This window comes from Hyposmocoma kahamanoa, unplaced genomic scaffold (assembly GCF_003589595.1).
Source record: "Hyposmocoma kahamanoa isolate Upper Pololo Valley unplaced genomic scaffold, ASM358959v1 78, whole genome shotgun sequence".
Lineage (NCBI taxonomy): Eukaryota > Metazoa > Arthropoda > Insecta > Lepidoptera > Cosmopterigidae > Hyposmocoma > Hyposmocoma kahamanoa.
In genome coordinates, this window is record NW_020653945.1 from 18,484,160 (window position 1) to 18,505,065 (window position 20,906).

The 20,906-nt window shown below is 34.8% G+C and overlaps 1 protein-coding gene across 3 annotated transcripts in view; it reads left to right on the top strand.

The window, feature by feature from the left end:
- LOC113233443 overlaps positions 1-20,906 on the top strand; it is an 86,743-nt gene that overhangs the window by 29,299 nt on the left and 36,538 nt on the right. For all 3 annotated transcript variants that reach the window (XM_026468583.1, XM_026468581.1, XM_026468582.1), the window contains one exon: positions 806-918. In XM_026468583.1, coding sequence (XP_026324368.1) covers positions 806-918 — 113 coding nt within the window. The remainder of the gene's footprint in view (positions 1-805; positions 919-20,906) is intronic.

Consider the following 20,906-nt stretch of genomic DNA (forward strand, 5'->3'; position numbering starts at 1 on the left):
GGATAAAATACATCCTATCGTGCAATATATTTGAACATTCTTTAGACAATATCCTTATGTGTATCGTATATTTTTTATGAGACCGTTATAATAGTAAGTACCTAAACCTTCCCGCTTATTCCCAGTCGTCACCACCGACTCCGTTGCCACTGGCGACAAATGAAAAAAAAAAAAACCATATGTTACCAGGTGGTGACAAATAGGATAAATAGATCTGTTGTTGCCACTAGCGACTAATGGAAATTGAAATATCCCAGTAGTTGTCAGTGGAAACAAATGTAATAACAATGCATACTGGACCGGCAGATAGTGTCCAGGCTATCTGAATCATTGTAAATGTCATTATTGCAGTGTACATTTTTGATCAATGTATGTTATTGGAAATATCTGATGTTTAAGACAAACTTTTTAATAAAATCTGTATTTTTATCATTTACCTCGAATTTGATTTAATTCCTTTTCGATGGCGGCAATAAAAACATTAATTGGCATTTTCTATTCCATTTGTTACCACTGGCAACTACTGAGATATTTTAAATTTAATTTGTCGCTAGTGGCAACAACAGATATTTTTATCCGATTTGTCACCACCTGGTAACATATGGGTTTTTTTCCCATTTGCCGCCAGTGGGAACAAAGCCAGTGGTAACGACTGGGAATAATCGAACCATTTGATCTAGCAATACAGTTTTTCCCGCTTGTCCTCCGATGACTCGCCTTATCAGGTGAAATTGTTAGGTGATCAAACCTGCGTTTATTATTAATGAAAAAAATCTATATTAATTTTAATGTATCTTGTTCTCAGGGAGGTGGCGAATGCGTGGGGGTATCGTGTGGGGACGCCCGATGTACCGGCGCCCGCCGAACACTTGCAAAACCTCTTCAACGACATCGAACTATACCCCACTAAGACTCAGGGTAAGGTACATTTTGTATTATTTTGAATAACACGTAAACATACTGAGTTAAGAGTAAATATTTACTTGACATTTGACCAAGATGCAAATATTTACTATTCGACTACTTTGGTGTCCCAACGTTTTCACTGTGGACGCTCGATGAGGAGGTCCCGGGATTGATTCCCGGTAGGAGCAATTTGGGAAATCGACTTCCCTAAATGGGTTACGGTAAGGTATTCATAGTACAGGGAATTTCCTGGTTTGAGACCAGGTAATTAGTGTCAAAAAAACTGCATAGTTTGAAGTGCGTCTGATATATCATTCTACTACACCACTCAAGAAATTGAACAAGTTTTCCGGACTTATATTCACCTAGAAAAAGCTATAGAATCGTTGGCAGGCAACTGATGCACTGGACTGACCACCTTGTCAAAATGGCAGGGAAAAATTGTATGAGGAAGGCACAAGACTGGAAGGAATAGCGTCTGATCTGCTTGTCATAGCTAACGCATTCGCATTTTGGTAACTTATGAGATATTGACACCTATAGTTTTTTTTTTCTTTGAAAAATGTCAATTACACTGATTTGCTTAACAAGAAAACTGAAAGTAAATAAGACATTAAAAAAACCGCTTAAAAGGGGTCGTAGATGTCGTTTCGCTGATTCTAGACATCTTAATAACTCAATTTCGCTTAAAAATGTCGATTACGTTAGTTAAGATTATGAGTTATGATAAGGAGGGCAGATTGGGTGGTTAACGATTGAAGAAGAAATACAAATATGTCTGAGATTGTATTTTGTACCGAAACCAGAAAAATAATTTCGCAAACTGGATACGGATTTCTTGCGGAATACTTTTCAATTTATCGAGAGAAAGAGACATGCTATGAAATTTCAAATATATTATTTAACACCCAACAGACTAAATGGACTGTTAAGTGCACTTATAGAACTATCATGTTTGTAGTGATAAGGAACTTATTGTACGCAGTATTTAACCCTTTTACTGAAACAGCGTTGACCACTTTATGTCGATTTCGATAAATCGAACTGCTAACTTAAACGTGCGTGCGTGCGTGTTATTTGTTACGATGATATGTGAGAGAAGCTATATAATTATAAATTTTAGCGTAGAAGTAATTCACTTTGATCATAATCAAGAGCCAGAAGGAAATGTCTTAGTTTATGTTTGGTCTCATGTATTGATAATGCGTGGCGATGATGATAATGGCATGTTACGCAGTACCCCACATTTTTTTTTACCCCAAATTACGAACCTTGTGTGAAATGCCATGGCTTCGTTATTTGATAACTGTCTATTCATATTTGATAACGGTTTATCGATCGATGGGGCGATAATCCCAAGGTGACGTCACCATCTAGGCTGAATCAACCTTTGCCCAGATCAAAAATGCCCATGTCAATACACTCGTCATAAGATAAGATAAATTTATTTCAATATAACTTAATCTAATACAATACAAGTAAAACAAATGTAAATACAGCTATTATAGTATTCAAATAAGAATTAAGAAGGGAATTTAAATTATACATTCCTCATAGTAAAGCTATACAATTTAACGAAAACTTACAATGAATCATATAGCGATAATAGAACTGCAGCTTTTAGATGAATGTAAAATAGGCTCATTCTGCCGAAGATAAATAACATGTAGACACATTTGAGGTTCAATAACAAAATTTGTTTAAAAATCGATTTAATGTACACAATTGAAGCATTGGGTGAAACAAGGGCGTATAAACGTAAAAGAGATTCGAGAAAATTGAAAATAATGTTTTAATGTCTTATATCTTTTTAATATTTGTAATATGACTCTCATATACTTTATTATTTATATCTTGTATGCTATAGCTAAAAGATTCAGGTGTTATTATTATTTTAAAACAATTACAAACATTTGAAAAAAAAATCCTTGTGTTATCCGCCCTTGTTACACCAAACAGGCAAATTATTAGGGCGTTCGTTCGTTTTATTATTGGTTTTTAAGGAAATAAATTGTAAATCAGTGTTATTTTAAAGATACATTCATCTTTAAAAATATGCGATTACAGGTGGGTATATCAATCACTCAATTTCCAATTAAGTGTTAGGCGATATTTTCATTACAACCATATGAATTAAAACTATGCGTATTCGGTTGTAGTCGCCCGAGCTGCGTTTGGCGCGACGGCAAGCAGTCCGCTTGCAATTACAACGCATTCGGTTGTCACGATTGCATCTGAGTGTGTTGTGACAACACACTATCTTCAGATGCGGTGTTCATGTTTACTTCAAAAACAATACTTTAAAAAACCGAAATGTATCATTATTTTAGACTATATCATATATATATATATATATATATATATATATATATATTATATAAAAAAGTAACAATTCGCATTAAGAAGCTTGACGCACTCTAGGCGATGTGCTTAGCCACAACACGCAAGCACACTAATCGCACGTCAGTTGCCGATATAAATTCACGCTGCGCTGGCTATACGCTAGCTGCACTAGCAGACAGCACTTGTGATGCGATCGCGCCGACTGCATCCCTAGGCTTTTCGACTGCATTACTACTTGTACTACTACTTGTGACTACTACTGACTTAATGTTCCATTTGTGTGTATGTGTCTTGTCAACTTGGTACAAATATAATATTACAATATTAGTCTATGCAAACTGCTCTGTTATGTACAGAGCAGTTTGCATAGACTAATGAATCGATATTTCGCACCCCTCATGGAAGAGTGGCATAAGTGGAGTTACGTCAAACATGTTTATTGCTCCATTAGATACAGAAAAATATAACCCACATCCTCTCCAGATCTTATAACTCTATCTTCAACATTAGTCGCTAGAGTTACAAAAATTGGAGAGACTGTGGGTTATTATATTAATTATATATATTATTCTGTGTCTAATGGAAAAATATACGTTTTTGACATAACTTCACTTATGCCATTATTCCATAAAGGATGCGATTTGGCGATTTGGTACTGTCCACTCTATAAAAAAATACTCTTCCTGTTCCGATTGCTTCTAATTACTGAAACTTGGCTAATCACTCTAGCTGTTACATGGTTAATTTCGTTTTAACCTGAAGTCATTTAATATTTTGTCAACAAGACCTATGGAGTAAACAGCCTATAATAACAACGTAGTGCTTGATTCAAAGCGCCGGTTCTTATTTCTTTAATCATTTGATTAAACAAGGGAGGTTTGATCACTGCTGTAACTAATTTAACATAGCTATCGATATCGCTATAGATTATTTTTTATATGAAAAATAGAATTCCTATCCTATTAGTCCGACTATTAAACGTTTGTAGACAATTTTATGTTACTGTCTTATACTATACTTATTTGACAACTCGGTGGTCTAGCGATTAGCATAGTCGATGCTAGATGAGCAAATCCCGGGTTCGATTCCAGCTAGGACCTATTTGGAAACAAACTTTTTCTAAATTGGGTCTGGTCTGGGTGTTCGGAGTTAATTTCGTTATTCTGCTATAGTAAATTCTCAACTTACAAACCAGAATTTTGAAGAAAAAGAATGTGCCGTCCGGCGTTGAAATAATCTCTTCAAATATCGCACGTTGAAGCCAACACGGTCACTAAACGGAAAAGTAAATTTTCGAGACACGGCCGTTATTGTTCCTGAACATTAAATTATAACTAATTATTAGTGAAGGTATTAAATGTGCGAATATGATACAAGTACAATCAGCGCCAATATTCTTTGAATGGTAAAAAAATATATACACATGAAATTTTGATGAATTTTATCTACATGTATAAAGTGCTAAAACTGAAGTTTATCTTCCGTATAAAAAACTGGCACTTCGAACTAATTACCCAAATAAAATGATACAAAACGTTGTCCAACAATGACCCCACAATAAACAATACAATTAGCGAAGAATTAGGCGGCGATGGTATCTCAAAGCACCATTAATAGCACTGTGATTGCTCCATAGTCATATAAAACAATTTACGGGCTTGTTCACGTAGGTTACGCCTCTTTTGTTGGTTTAACAGCTATAAATCAGCGACATTCATTACCCAAAGATCGCTTAGTTCAGGGCTGTGTAAATTATGTCCCTCGGGTCACTTGTGATCAGTGTTGTCATGTGCGATATATCAAAACGTGGGGAAAAAGGTTAAAAAAAACAGAGATACTTAGTTGGGAGTTTAGAAAAATAACGGTTTTAGTTCGTTACATTTTTGTAAATTACCTATATACGAGTTTTGAGTTTTGCTGTAAAGGCTCAGAAAATATTCTAAATTTACTTTTTCGTTTAGTGACCGTATTGGTTTCAACGTGCGATATTTGAAGAGATTTCAATTCTTTCTTGACAGTAACCTGGTCTCAAAACCGGGGAATTCCCCAAGCACACAGACCAGAAGCAATTTAGAAAATGTTTGTTTCCTTAATTAGTCGTAGCAGGAATCGAATCCAGAATATCTAGCGTCGACTGTGGCCAGCAGTTAAGGCCATCGAATTGTCAAATAAGTAATATATGTACATAATAGTATGTGAAATTATTTAGACCACGGAAAAAATAAAAGAATGGAAATGGCATCAAGCAACATTAGTATCAAAACCGGTGTCGCCACACGCACACATTTGAAAACGGAATCTTACATTAGTACTAAGATAACATAATTTTGATTGTTTATAAATTATTAAACAAAATTAGACAATAATAAAAAACTTTTGGTAAAAAAAATTGAAACTTATTTGAATCTAATAAGGTTTTATTATTACTAGTCACATAAAGCTAAGAATCCTTTGAACATCAACTTCTTGGAACAAAAGCAAAAAGTTGACAATCAACAGATAGGGATGTGACATTTAATTGATTTCGACATTATGTTTCATAACTAGCAGAAAATTGCACTAGGCAGTGCTTTATACTTGCTATAACTAGGGTTAACCACGGAGTTTATGAAAACGACACCTAAAGCAATTTCGTCGAGAACTAGCATAGCTGACTTTTACACCTATACATTTGTTACCAAATACGCATATGGATTTACTACACGCAAATATTAATTGATATTAGATACTCAGGCGTATGCGTATACGTAGCTAAATGCTTCAATCACAGTATTAATGATTTATTATGCTGTCATCGTACTTTCATTAACCTACTAAATTTCAAGTCAATCCGATCACAGGAAGGGTTGAATATTAAAACACAGTCATCATAAAAATCTTTATTCTCCCTGAAATATGATATATTTGTACAACAATTACCTCTTTCTTAACTGACTGAACATGACAACACCTACGTCGTCGATGAGCTTGTCAAGAAAATGAAGGTACTTATTTTCGTAGGCAAAGAAACGAGTCATTTGTTTCATGAATTGACGAAAAAGAACTGACAATGCTTCAGAAATGTTTTCACGTTTAGATGTGGTCTATAAATTGTGAAGGCGACTCGTTTTCACGTCATACATTGCCTGATTAACCAAATGATTTATTTCTTAATGAATTTTTCGGTTGTTATTCATACGTATATAATGTGATGTCATAAAATGCCTATAGCAATTGGTGCTACATTTAGTAGGTACCCAGCTTTTACTGCCTGTTGCTTCAGCCCATTTCTCCTTTAAAAAGGATCTGGCGGGAAACTAAAAAAATCAATACAAAAACTGCACATGTAAATCATGCCTGTGATAAAACTAAGAACTCAAGCGGATGAAGGTGACCTATAATAAGTAAGTCCTATCTCCCGATAGGGATCATATAGACAAGGGAAAGAAAATCTCCAATCTCCATAGTCTTCATTTGATACTCCACGAGCTTACGTGCATGGTAAAATTATCGATACTGTACCTCCTATATTTCCTTTTTTTCTATTAATATATCATTTTTACTTAAATTGAAAGTTACAAAAAAGCTATTGCGAGTGTTGTTGCGAGTATGGACCAAAACATTTAAGTAACCAAAATTGTTAGCTTTTAAATACCTGTAAACAATTTATGTTTGGACATTGGTACTGCTATAATAAAAAAAGTGTATCAAAATTCTTAGCTTTTAAATACCTGTAAACAATTTATGTTTACACATTGGTACCGCTGTAATAAAAAAAAATTTGAACTAAACCAAAACCGGGTTTTTAAATACAGAGTTTCTACATATCGATAATTTGATTACAACACGCGGTCCCAATACCAAGTGTAGTACGTCGCTAATGCAAGCAATTCATTGAGCGTCATTCGAATTGGTCTTTTGACGGCGGCGATAGCTAGCGACCAATGTATATTGTTATTAATTGGTTGCAGGAAAATATTTTTATTTCGAAATATTAGTATTGTATTGTGCAAAATATTAGGAAATACAGGCTTTTAGTACTTACCGATGAAATGAAATTACTCCCGGGGTATTTTTTGAACTTTGGCTTCTTACATGACGCGATATAATGGCATCTCACAGCATATTTCTATTTTTTCCACAAAATAATCTTGTATCACATTTGAACGACAACTGACGCGCTGTTGACACTCATATGAACGTCTGCTCATAGGCTATAATCACTAACAGTCTATTACTAGTATTTATGTGGTCTGTGATTCAGACCCAGACACTACTATTCATATATATATCACATAAACGCCATTATAATGAAAATATCGCATTCAAATTTAAAAAAGTACTTTCACAAATACAAAAACGAATTACCCAATTATACTTTTTATTTTTAATTAAACTAATTTAATTACATTTCTAATGTACTTCAACAGCACATCAGACTACACATTTTTGTTCGAAAATCGCCTCCAGCGCAACAGAACAAGATACGTCAATGTGTAGCTTGATGTGCTGGCGTGTACAAGAATTTCAATAAACAAAGTAGTAGATTGTTCAACAAGGCTTTAAAAGTATGAAATGAATACGAGATACTCGTTCAGGTGCTGCGAGTGTTAGATCAAATTTAAAACTCTGTTTTTATCTTCGCAAATTATTAGACAACCCTAAATTTATAATCTTCGCTGTATACTTTAAAACTAACGGATCGTTTATCTTACTTAGGTCATCAGTGTCGAGCAAATAAAAGGTGTAAGATGTTATGAGTAAGATTCAAAGTTGCGAGAGTAGGTTTCACTTGTTCCGAGTATTAGCACATTTTTTGTAAGAAAAAGAACAGTTGTGTGTTTTGTTGGTAGGTAAGTAGGTTATATCTACACCTTAAAGTTTGCTGTGGCTTTGTCATAAGGATAAATCCAATTTGTTCTCCTACATCGAATCACAGAAAAATCTTTGCGTCTTCTTAGGCACTATTCTGTCCTCCTTGTCATAAACAGCGCATTTGCATTTTCGTAACTTTCGAGATATTGGCACCTACCCGTTTCTGCCGCCAAGCAGTAATGTGAGCATTACTGCGTTCCGGTTTTGAAGGGTAAGGGTGCTGGTGAAATTTTAGAGTGATGGGCGCAATGGCAGTGCCCACAAGATCTTTGCGATTTAAAGTTCTGAGCGGCACTGCTACTGTTGGATATGTGTATCGCTTACCACCAGGCGCACGACTTGCTCGTCCCGTCACTTGATATTATAAAAAAGATCGATATATTAATACTTCATAATATTTAAATATGTAATACGTATCTAGTTTCTGGGTTTGGAATATGCTTTTAGAGCTTCATTATTATAGCTGCCTGTTTAGAGTATGTAGTCTGTCTTTTTTGAAGACGGAGTAAAGTGACATGGGGCTTTGTAACTTTTATCTCAGCGTGACGAGTGCAGTGGCAGTACACCTCAGATCTTTGCAATTTAAACAAAAAGAAACCTAAAGTTTTTTATTGTTTGGAAAATGTCAATTACGCTGATTTTCCTTAACAACAAAACTGAAACTAAATAAGATATGTTAAAAAACCACTTATTGTTTTGAGGTTGTAGATCTCATTTCGATGTTACGAGTATGTCAATAACTCAATTTCGCTAAAATGTCTATTACGTTGTTTATTCTTCTAAGGCCCAGTGTACATTAAAATGTTCAAAATGTATGAAGTATTAATTTTTTTAAAGACTTGTAATATGACATATATAATGTCCAGAATACTATCATATATATTTTTATTGCCTATCCCATTTTATAAACGCCGATTGTGTATTTAAATGAACGAAAAATATACCGCATACACATTTAGCGCAATGTATTCTACTAGACCATCATAGGTATAAGAAAAAATGACCGTAGAATATCTAGAAAAATATTTAAAAAATCCCTTTTGCGATTTTCATGCAAATTTGACGACATACTTACGTGGGCCTGAAGCATGTTATTATACTTGCACATTCTACTATACAGTCAAGAGCACGTCAAGCTTGACACTTTGCACTTTGGATCGTTCTTATCGTAAGCGGCATAGATTTGGATTCAAGTGTTAAGTGTCAAGCTTGACGTACTCTTGACCTTTGGGCGTTTAGCGCTTCTCCCTTAGAAGGCTTAGGAGGCTCCCTCCGAGCCTTAGGAGGTTATGACAAGGACGGCAGTTTTGACCTGGGATAGTCTGTTTACTTTTCCTATTTCCTTCAAGTCAAGTTTGCTACAATATATAGTCAAAACTAAAATGATACACTGAATAATTTTTTAAAATAATATTATCCTGTCTTGACTACTCGATGTTTTTAGGTGTAGTGCCATCGAGTATGTAGTGCCAATGTATCAGACGTCTAATAAGTAATATAATAATTATGTTTGGTAATGTAATTGAAATCATTTCAACTGCACTTTAATTTTCTTTCCCCAATATTAAAATTATGACACATTTACTGGGTATAACTCTGAGACAGATATTATAAACATGCAAACAATTATAAACATACAAAAAAAATATAACCCATATCCTCTCCAATTCTTGTAACTGTATCTACAATATTAGTCGCTAGAGTTACAAGAATTGGAGAGGATGTGGGTTATGCTTTTCTGTATCTAATGGAGCAATAAACGTGTTTCACGTAACTCCACTTATGCCATTCTTCCATGAGGGGTGCGAAATGTAGACCCACCGAATTTGCACTTCGTTGAATTGGTCTCGACGAGTAGTAGATATACAGATGCTGACTTTTTAGAGTTGGTTCGTAACGCGAGACTTAAAAATTTTAATTTAAGTTTTTATTCCAATTATTATTAGAACGTAAAACATGCAATGGAAAATAAACTAAAATCCGAGTGAGCGTGTGCTTGAGCGCACGCGTGCTTGTGTACGTGTGTGATTATTAGCTTGTTTATGTAGTGTAAATAAGGAATGTGTTGGAAATTAGTGTACTCACCTATTTTTTCTAATATTGAAAGATAAAATCGTCTTTACCCATGGGAAGTTAAACTTTGTATGCGACTTAATAATCCGAACATAAAAAAACACAAAAATATGATAATATAGATTTTATTAATCTCTTAAAAGTAATTCTCCAAGGTGAAAGTGTGTAAAATTTAAGGGATATACAATCAAAATGTAATCAGTAAGATAAAGTGGCCTTGTATTCCCTTCGTTATCTTATTTTGTTTATAATTTTTTGTACATAAGACAAAGGCATAATGCGTTGTGCCTTAAGATTGTATCGTTATCTATTTACTATTATTGTACTTAGGCAGCTGTTTACTGTTCCAAATAAATAAATAAACAAATAAATTGTATGACTATAAATTAATTACACAATATTTTAAATGCGCCATGGCGATTATGCGTTTGTATTTTATTGCCCGTTACACAAAAGTTTGTTTTCTGACTTTATAATCAAATCAATTCAAAAAAAATACCTTTTTTTCATAATGTAAGGTGACCGGAGGAACAAGTCGTGCGCCTGATAGTAAGCTACACCTGTCCATAACAGTTGCAGTGCGACCCAGAGCTTTAAATCGCAAAGATCTGAGGGGCACTGCCACTGCGCCTGTCGCACTGAGACATAAGTTGACAAGTCCCATGTGCCTATGATATCATCAGCATTCTTACCCTTCAAAACCGGGACACAGTAATGTTGACATTACTGCTTGGCGACAGAAATAGGTAACAGTACTTTTCTGGACGAACTCTTTCAGAAGGAGCTCTACTGCTGCTCAAAACAGTCGTCAAAACAGTATCTCCAACTGTACATAGCTTATGGTTAATATTTTTTTATTCATACAACTTGACCCAGTTTCTTAGTATTCCACTTGTTATACTACGTTAATATACACATTGTTCAAGTATAGCTTTCTTGAGCGCTCATTTCTTACGGCTATCATTAGGGAGCTGTTAGTGCTGCTGTGTATTCTATTCTGGTCCAAAGCGATACCATATTGTTTCGCAACAGCAATAAAGCTGTCCACTCGTGTTTCGGCAAACATGGTGGATGCATTGCAGAACCGTTGCTGCCCCAACAGCGCCGTGAAGATGTTGTTGTACTGGACGCGGAGCGAGCCGAGTGGGCGCTGCGAACAGGGCCCCAAGTCTGGTAACTTTAAATCATCTCAGTTGAGTCTTGATAGATTATCAATGGTAGGGTTTTTTACGTCTGGTAATATGGTTTGTCAATAGCCAGCCATTGAGTTACTATTTCTTTTTTGCTCACACTCATTTAACTTTTTTTAAATTTTATTCAACTGCCACTACAATTTTCTAGTATTCTGCTCTTCAATGGCGAGTCAATGACAAGAGAGCATAGTGTACTATACTAAGGTTTAGGTAATTCCCTAAATGTGAACAAACCCAATGAGGTATTTTCTAAGGCAATACCAGGACCCCGGTACAGAACTCTTCGATATTTTAACCGAATCGTCGATTGGATATCGTTATCGAATCGAAGGGCGCTTTTCGAGCTTTTTAGAACATTCCGAGTTAAACTTCCGATTCGGATTCGGATACAATATCGTTATTTAACAGCGTATACTTACATACTCGGTGGAATAGATTATAAGAAAAATTAAAATCCTTTTATGTACATTTTGAAGACTTTGAAGACCTAAATATAGGAATGCATAAGTACTGCATTAAAATAAATTCAATCAAATCAATTAAATTTTATTAACAAAATCCGGACTTCATTTTAAATAATAAGAGATTTCCATATTACATTCTTGCTTTGTAAACAATAGGACGGTAACTTTCATTAGAACTCTGTTCTTTATAACGTTTGTAACCTTTGTCGATCGAGAAGTTCGAGTAATCGTACGGGTGTGACATCGTTTCGAATACGACAGTTTGACAGTTCGATTCGGTTGTTGTGAATAAAAATGAAAAGAAATCCGCCAACAACTGAGTTATCGTAAGGTTCTGAGTCGACCCCCTTGTCACTTATTGTAAAATTATAATCAAATTAAAGAGTACAGCAGTAATAAGTAATAATATTAATGAAGTCAGTCGAACACTCCATACTCCAACACTTTTTGTCTTTTAAAATCCAAAATCTGTTTAGCCCAATGTCTTTCTTTTGCCCTTCTTAGATTATGCTGATTCCTACTATTTAGATGCTACTGAAAAGTTGCTGAATAAGCTTGAACGGTTGCAAAATCTGTGTATAAGGTTCATCTTTGGCCTTCGTAAATATGTCCGAGTCTTACAGTGTCGCAGTCAACTCAAGTGGCCTTCCATTCGGCTCCGCAGGAATTTGCATACTGTCTCCGTTCTCTGCAATATTGTACACAACCCTGTGTCTCCCGGGTATCTGAAAGAGCGTTTCAGCTTTCGCAGGTCCCAGAATAAACCCTGTCGCTCTGTCGTTAAGTCCCAGTTGTTTTTTCCATCCTTCAATTCCGGTTTTTATTCGCACTCCTTCACTGTTCATGCGATCAGACTGGAACACAAATTTCCACTACTGGGGGCCTAGCATAACATTTTCAAAAACAATCTTATTTCAATATAAGCTTAAAGTAAGCTTTATAATATTACTCATATTCGTACCATGACAAACCTGTCAACCAAGTAATGTATTATTGCTAAAGTGATTGAAAGAATGAATGATTTCTCAATATTGTCTATTCTTTACTAAAAATAGGAAAGAAATAACGCTATATAAACTAGATATCGCCATCTCTTTCTTTTTTGATGTTCCGAATCGTCTTATCGTAGTATAATGTTTAAGTACTTGATGGTATTTACATTCAGAGAATTTTAACTGTTAAAAAAAGAAAACTATGTAATAATAAAATCTATTAAAATTACGTACTTTTCAAATATTTTTCCGCATTTTAATGAACAAAAGTAAATAAAATAAGCTGAGTCTTGATAGTTACGTTGTGAATTCGGAATTATAGTCTAGTATCAACTGTTAGTTTCGCCAAGGAGCATATAGATGTCGCTGTTATAATTTTACGTAATAAACATCGCGTATTTTTATTTAACGAAAAATTATTTCCTGTGTACTATTAAATAAAAAAATAAACAAAATATTGAAGAGATTTATGTCAACAAATAAGTTCAATATAACTGTTAATCATTACAAATCAATACTTAGACAATAAATTCGAAAATAATATTGTTTCCACTGCGTCCGAGTAACTATTTTAAGGTTGCTAAATTTGACATAAGAACAATATTACTTTAATGTTAAAGTCGTGTCACAGTACGAACTGAGTTAATGAATAGTCACAAAGCTGCCAATAAAATGTCATAGTTTTGACATTATAATAAGCTTACTTTAGGCGCGTCACGGTACGAAAAATCAATGTAAGGTTAAAGTACTCGTAATATTGTTTTAAGAGGGGCCCCCTGTTCATTATAGTAAATCCTCAGCCATTTTCAAAATGAGAGTTAAGGTGCACTGTTTATCGACGTTCCATCCAATTTATATGTATTTTAGTACGAAATATGTATTTACCTAAGTAATTATATACTCTTAATAATATAATGTTTTTGATTTTGTTTTTTTATTACATAATTTTTGTCTTGTTGTGCTCGTAAACCCGTTATTGTAATTATTATCTCCTGTATTTAGGTCTGCAGAAAGAAATTTCTGTTAGAAATAAGCAATACCTTTTATTTGTGTTTTCCTTTGTTATTAAATAAATAAATATGACGTATAAAACTCACTACTAAATATTGTATTTGACCGGTTAACCAAGTGATAGCTGAAGTTTGTTTACTTTTAGTTAAGTACCTAAACCTTAGGTTTGACATTGTTAGAGTGTGTATGTGTCGCTGTGGTAAACCTCGTATCTTCTCTTTCCTCTACTCGTTTCCTGCCTACAGTAAGTCCTATATAACACGGGGCGAAATGATTAGTTTTATTTCTCTTGTAGAAATATTCGTGTAATGTAGAAAACGACTGTTACATTAGGAGACTGCCGTGTGAGTGACTCGATACATTTCAAAATTCAAAATCGTTACCACCTCATTCATCGATGTTGAGAATACTTTCCGGCAGATGTCGTTGATTAACAGACATAAAAAATACACATTTCATTTGAAGACTAAATTGCTATTTAAGCGAGATAATAATTAAGATATGCATATTTCCATGGTAATTTTAGTAAGGCAACATCGATCGTCAGTGATTGAATGCATGAATGCCATCACTGCCCCTCCACTGACACACTGTTGAGATTTTAGCAGAATAACCAATATTGCCAAAATTGCAATATAATCTCAATGGAGTCTCATTGTAATTACAATGACCAGTAGGGCTAGCACGAAAGTGCGCGACTTACGCGAGCGAGACATAAAGCGCGGGATATCTATGTGAAAATAGCAATATAATATCCCGCTCGTGCTAGTCCTAATGTGGTTTCAAGAAAATTTGTAGAATAGGGATCCAGCTCGCCCGCAGTGCACCCGGGCACAGCGACACGCAGTATGCTCTATAAAACGTTTCTTATCAAAGTTTTTATTTCATTTGTTAGTTAGCTGGTATTATACAGTGTGCTGATTTGCATTCTCGCCATATTTAAGAAATTAATCATAGAAATAATGCTAAATCGTCTAAAAATATTTAAAAAATATATTCTGTTCAATATTCTAGCTAATTGTATATAGTAAAGTTTTGTAAAATGGTCCCGAAGTGTATTCACCGCGGAGAACAGTGACTCGCTTCACCGAGCGATACTTAACCTTTCTCAATTGCTTATTTACCTATTTTCTAAATTATGTTTATGTACTAGTATTGTTATAATATACTATTTACATTTGTTACAAAAGTTGACTGAAAAAAGATTTTTTGTAATTTAGGTTTGGCACTTACCAACTTTAGGTTACATGAAAGTAGTGCTAGAAGTACCTAGCTCTACAGCTTGGAGCTAGGTAGACACAGATATGCAGAGTATAGTTTCAACTTAGCACATTCTTCATAACAGAAACAAACCAGAGACGATTTTTGCGCGCAATTCTTGGACACTCGTAAACTAAACGTTTCACATCATGCCATAAGAACGCACTTGATAGTAATGCAGGGTCTGGTGAACATGGTGGCGGTTTTTTTTTTGCACTAACTCTCGTTTACGTACCAAACCACATGGTATTTCGTGAGAAACTAGAACGTATGCGTGATGTCAGCGGAACGTAGACGCAATACGCAAGGTCGACTGATGATCTACCAACCACGCGCTCGATACGATACTCCCCCCGTCCCTGCCCGTACCCTACCACCAAATAGATCTAAAACGCATAATTTCTGCGCATAGGTAATTGTTCAAATGCTTGCCGGTACCTGTGGCAAATGTAGTGCAAGTCCATGACCTTTAGATCAAGCATGGTTATCGCAATGAAATAAAAAATAAGAATTTAGGACTTACTTTTTTTCAATATATTTTTTAGTGATTTGGTTGCAGTTTCGGATATAGAATAATAATAATAACGCACACACTCAACATAGCCCCGCTCTACGGTAACCCTGTGTCGCAGGTGCCATGGACACACTCTTAGACAACCACAAATTACACCCAAACTCACGAGATAAATAAATGTAGGCCATACAAATATTTCTCCCGGCCCGGGAATCGAACCTGGGACCTCTGTAAATATGGCAAGGAATGCAAATCAACACATTATATTACAGATTTGGATAACCAAACACATGTTAGCCTATTATTATCCGCAGTCGCTATTTTCGGTGTAATAATTAAGGAAGGCAAAACTTTAACAACATCCGCAGAACGAAGACCTTTCACAAACGACCTTTTCCAATGATATTAGTGAGTAACAAGCAAGCAACATTCGGACACTCCACAGTTTCGTAAATGTTATTGCTTTCTATGTACCTAGTCTTAAATTTAATAGCATAATGCACTTTTTGAAAAATATCACAGGATGCACTATCAGCACAGTCGACGCGTTACCACTTTGAAATCTTTTTTTTGCGTGCAGACAACGGCGGTGTATAACGTCAACTAAGAGTCGAACATTGGCTTTGGTTGATTCCGCATAACAGTGAAATTGAAAATGTTGAATCAATCACTTTGGAAAAACTATATTGAGGATGTATAAAATTGAGGATATACTTATTACTATACGGTGTGAAAACACGATTCCTAAAAAATTTTTTTTACATCAACTGAACTAAATAGGACACAACGACAGACTCTTATTGGCTATATTGTTTTTAGTGTTTTGGGCAAATACGGTCCGCGGCCAAAAGTCTGACCCGCGTTAATCCATTACGTCGCCGAACGCGATGACCCTTCTAAAATAGGAGTGTATGGTCCTCGAAAATATATTTTGATTTTATCGACACACAAAACAACAATATAATAACAAAAGAACATAACTACACAATAATAGTGAAATATATTTCAAAACATTTTTTTTAAATTCTGTACGCCTGTGAAATTTCTCATGTGTTTTTCCTGGATTCTGATGAAATAAGTTTGCTCACCCCTGGACTAGATAGTATTTTATTACAAACAAGAATGGACATCAAAATAAGAGACGAGACTAGCTACAATCTACGCTTACAAACTTAACTGTTTTAAGACGGGAAGGCTTCAACATTGCTGTTAATACATTATATAATAGTGGTCTTAGTATAAAACAAAAGGCGACTATGACGTTGTTTTATTGCCACGTATTAACGCCTTCATGTAATCGTCCAATTGCCCTAACGGATCTACAATTTATAGTTGCAATTTTTACGTCACCGCCTACCAGACACAAAGACGCCGTTTTTATATGCGAACATGAGCTCATGTTCGATCAGAATACTTGCCTATTCTTATTGAACCTTGTGAGTAACTAAATACGAATGGATTCAAATGCGGCGTAAAAACGTACGTAAAAAGCTATTAAGCACCTAATTTTAATTCATGGAAAGAAGTAATTTATGATGCCGCTGTACGTTTTAAAGCATTATTTGTATAGAATAGGTTATTATTAAGGATTATTAGCAGGGTTCGCAATTTATGAAGATTTATTTTATTTGATAATTATCATATCATAAAAGGTTTAAAACCATTCATAATTTTGACTCATTAACTCGTGACTAAAAATGATAAACATTGAGAAAATTAATTAAACATGATAAAAAATCTTTGAGAAAACGATTTAGTTTGTGACTTTTTGAAATTGACATTTGACTCATTTGGGTACATCTCTGATATAGTTGTAAACTTTGTTGTAAAAAAAAAGAGAGCCGGCCTCAAACGTTCATGGAATTACATCTATTTGCCAAGTTTTATTGAAAACGGTTACCGGAAAGTGCGTGACACCAGATTCATCCCCTAGTTTGCCACCCTTAGTGGTGGAATATTTTCTTCAAATTGGACGTAGTTAAGCAAAAAGGATCTAATCCACAAAATTATCAAAAAATGAGTTATATACACCAAACGGTTACTAAAGTCTAATCTCTTAGATCAGGGAAAAACCCAAGATATAAACATAAATAAATATCTCTGGCGTTACATGACATTATAAGTTTTGACGATAAAACAAGAGTGAGAAACATTTTAAAAAGTTCAAACTGAGTCTCCAAAGTGATTCGATGTGCATTTTTGTTTAATTACGTCCAATGTAAATGGAACCAATACTGAGGTGACCTCCTCTCCTCTTCTCTCCAATAAAAAATGAATCATCAAAATCGCGTAATTTACATAAAAAGCAGTCGAATTGAGAACCTCGTCCTTTTATGAAGTCGGTTAAAAAGCACATGGCACATGGCTAACGGCAACATTTTGCTATTCCAAAAAACTTTGTAAATATGAAGATAATTATCAACTCGAACTCTAATTATTATTGATCAAAACATTCATCCATCTGTACTGAATTATTGAAGCGCGTAACACTAATGTTCTGGTTGAAAATAAATCTCGTTTTATTATTGTTTGAACCTGGCATTGTCTGATGAAACTTGTTTAATTGCCCTAATTGTTGATGCTTAACGTCAACACTAAAGTGGACTTTGAAAAATTAATCATAAAACGTGTGCCAAGACGACAATAGCGTGTACTATAGTTATCATCAGGTACTATAGTTATGATCTATTTTTCACGCGTATTTAATCTGTATAATTTAATAAACATAGGTATCTGCGAGTCTCTCTGCTATTGTTGAAGGGACAGGTGCTCCCATGATCTCACCGATTGGTCATTGAATGACCAATAACCGTGAGTTCACCACCGTCACCGTATACTCTAACGAGACCGCACTTTATTGCTTCGATAACTGTCAATTAAGCCATGTAATGTAATTGTTACAATCTAATAACGATTTATTGTAATTTTTTTATTTTCATTTGTTTACACGTATCTTTAGAATACGTTGTTTTTTAAATTGTTCCCGTTAAGGATAAGGCAAAGGCTTAAAACCATACAGCCAAGTTTTAGTAGTAGTAAGTGTCCTTGTGAAAGAGTTTATCTAGGGAAGTATTGCCACCTTACCTATTTCTGTCGCCAAGCAGTAATGCGAGCATTGCTGCGTTCTGGTTTTGAAGGGTAGGGATACTGGTGAAATTACAGACACATAGGAGACTTGTCAAATTGTGTCTTAGTGTGACGGGCGCAGTGGCAGTGCTTCTCGCATTTTTGCGACTTAAAGCTCTGAGTGGCACTGCAACTGTTATGGATAGACGTGTCTCCAAGCCTTTAGTCGATTATATATTATTTTGTGGGCATTATTTGTTCTTGATATGTCATTGAAGTTCTAAACGTGGTTCTCCCCTGGTTAACAGCCGTAACTAGCATTTGGCCAATTTTTTGGTAACGTATTTTTGGTTTAGAACTTCACATTTTGAACTGTAGCTCATGTCGAACTGATTCTATCAGTTATATTCATGAATAAATGAAGTAGACGTACAACTACAACTCTTGACTCTGTTATGGCAAAAATGTCCGATTCAGCTACTAATGCAGCGAGGCACGATGTGAGCAAATGTCTTTATGAGCAAAGTTTTCCCGTCTGTTTTTTTTTTTAATTAAATATGAATCATAACTATACATAGGTATGGGCATAGACCTAGTGAACGTAACCATGGTCGCCGACGCGGAAGACGGTGTAAATTCTATAAAAAATATATTGCAAGAAATCTACGAATGCAACTAGAGTTGATAAACCATGTCGACACGGTCACTACACAATGTTTACGGTGTTATTGATCAATATGTATGACTCGTGCTGTAAGCGGTTCTTAATTGGCTTTGTTATCCTCGTGGCGTAGTTATAAACATCAATCCGCACAGTAATTGCGACTTACAACTAGAGATGAGAAAGAAGTACTGCTTATTTTTACGAACGTTTAAAACGTTGCAGCTTTTTAAAAAGCGTGCTTTTATAGACGCTTTTCACTTGAACGCTTTTTAGTTTGAAGGTTAAAAAATCGTTTACAAAAACGTTTAAGCGCATAGACTTTTGTGTTAAAAAAAGCTTGCAACGTTGTGTTGATAGCGAAAAGCAAGAGTAGACCACTAAAGGTTCTAAGTTAAGTAAGTTTATTTGTAAAACACGAGTTACATTTTTATTTATAAAATTTATTATTCACACTGACGAATTAATTTGTAAACAAAGAAATTGTTGAGTATAGAACTGACCAACCCTTACGCTTAAAATAAAAAGCGTGCTTAAGTTCTTATTTTAAAAGGCAAACTTTTTTAAATGCTTTTCGTTTAATCGCCCACCTCTACTTACAACTCACTACTTTGCGCCTAACATTGAAATTTTCCGTGTTTTAAACACGCGTCTACTCTGTTTATGTACAAAAGCAAAAGTCCTAAAAATAAGTAAGTAACCAGAGATGGGCAGTGATTTTTGTGTCATACCGTGCCACCTATTACGGTCTTTCTTATTATATATAGTCAATGTGACCTTGGATTCGCCGGATATTTCGGAGCATGTCAAGTTTTCTTACAAATTTATAAAATAATAAATTACAAAATCGGAAAACGTTTGCCCTGCCTGCATGTAAGGCAAGACTGTCATCATTCTCCTCTGTATAGAATGTGTAGGGACTATAATTGTATTCGAAATGTTTCCCATATTTTCGGTGGTTCTTTGTCCTCAACCAAACGTGTATACGTAACATTTATTCAAAAATGTATAAACAGAAATTGGGCTATCCGAGTCAAAATTACTTCGTAAGAAGAATTACGTGAAAATTATACGCATGTTGTGCTTACATCGAGTAGGTTCCATTGTATTCGAATTGTATTTGAGTAAATTTCTAGTTAAGACTGATAACTCTGTAACCACTTTTGTAAGGCAAATAAAAAAAAAATTACTCGTGGCCAGAAACAGCGAATACGGAACTTGGTATAATTCCATATTTATTACAAATTTCGTAAAAAAAAATCTTTTTAGACGAAAGAGAGGCAACTCCACACAATACCCACCACCAATCCTGTGGATTTCCACTACTAAAGATGCACATTACGATTCAATTTTTATGCAGATCGATTCAAGTGCATACGATCTAACGATTTTTTGTATCGATTTATTTCAATGCGATTTTCAAGCGAATCGATTCAATAGAAAGGCGACTCTAGTCGTCTAGATCAGAAATCAACTAAACATTTTGTAATAATATCATTAATTTTGAACAAAACTAGATACTTTTTTTTAATATTAGGGGTTAAAGTATGAAATTGCCGTTTTATTGCA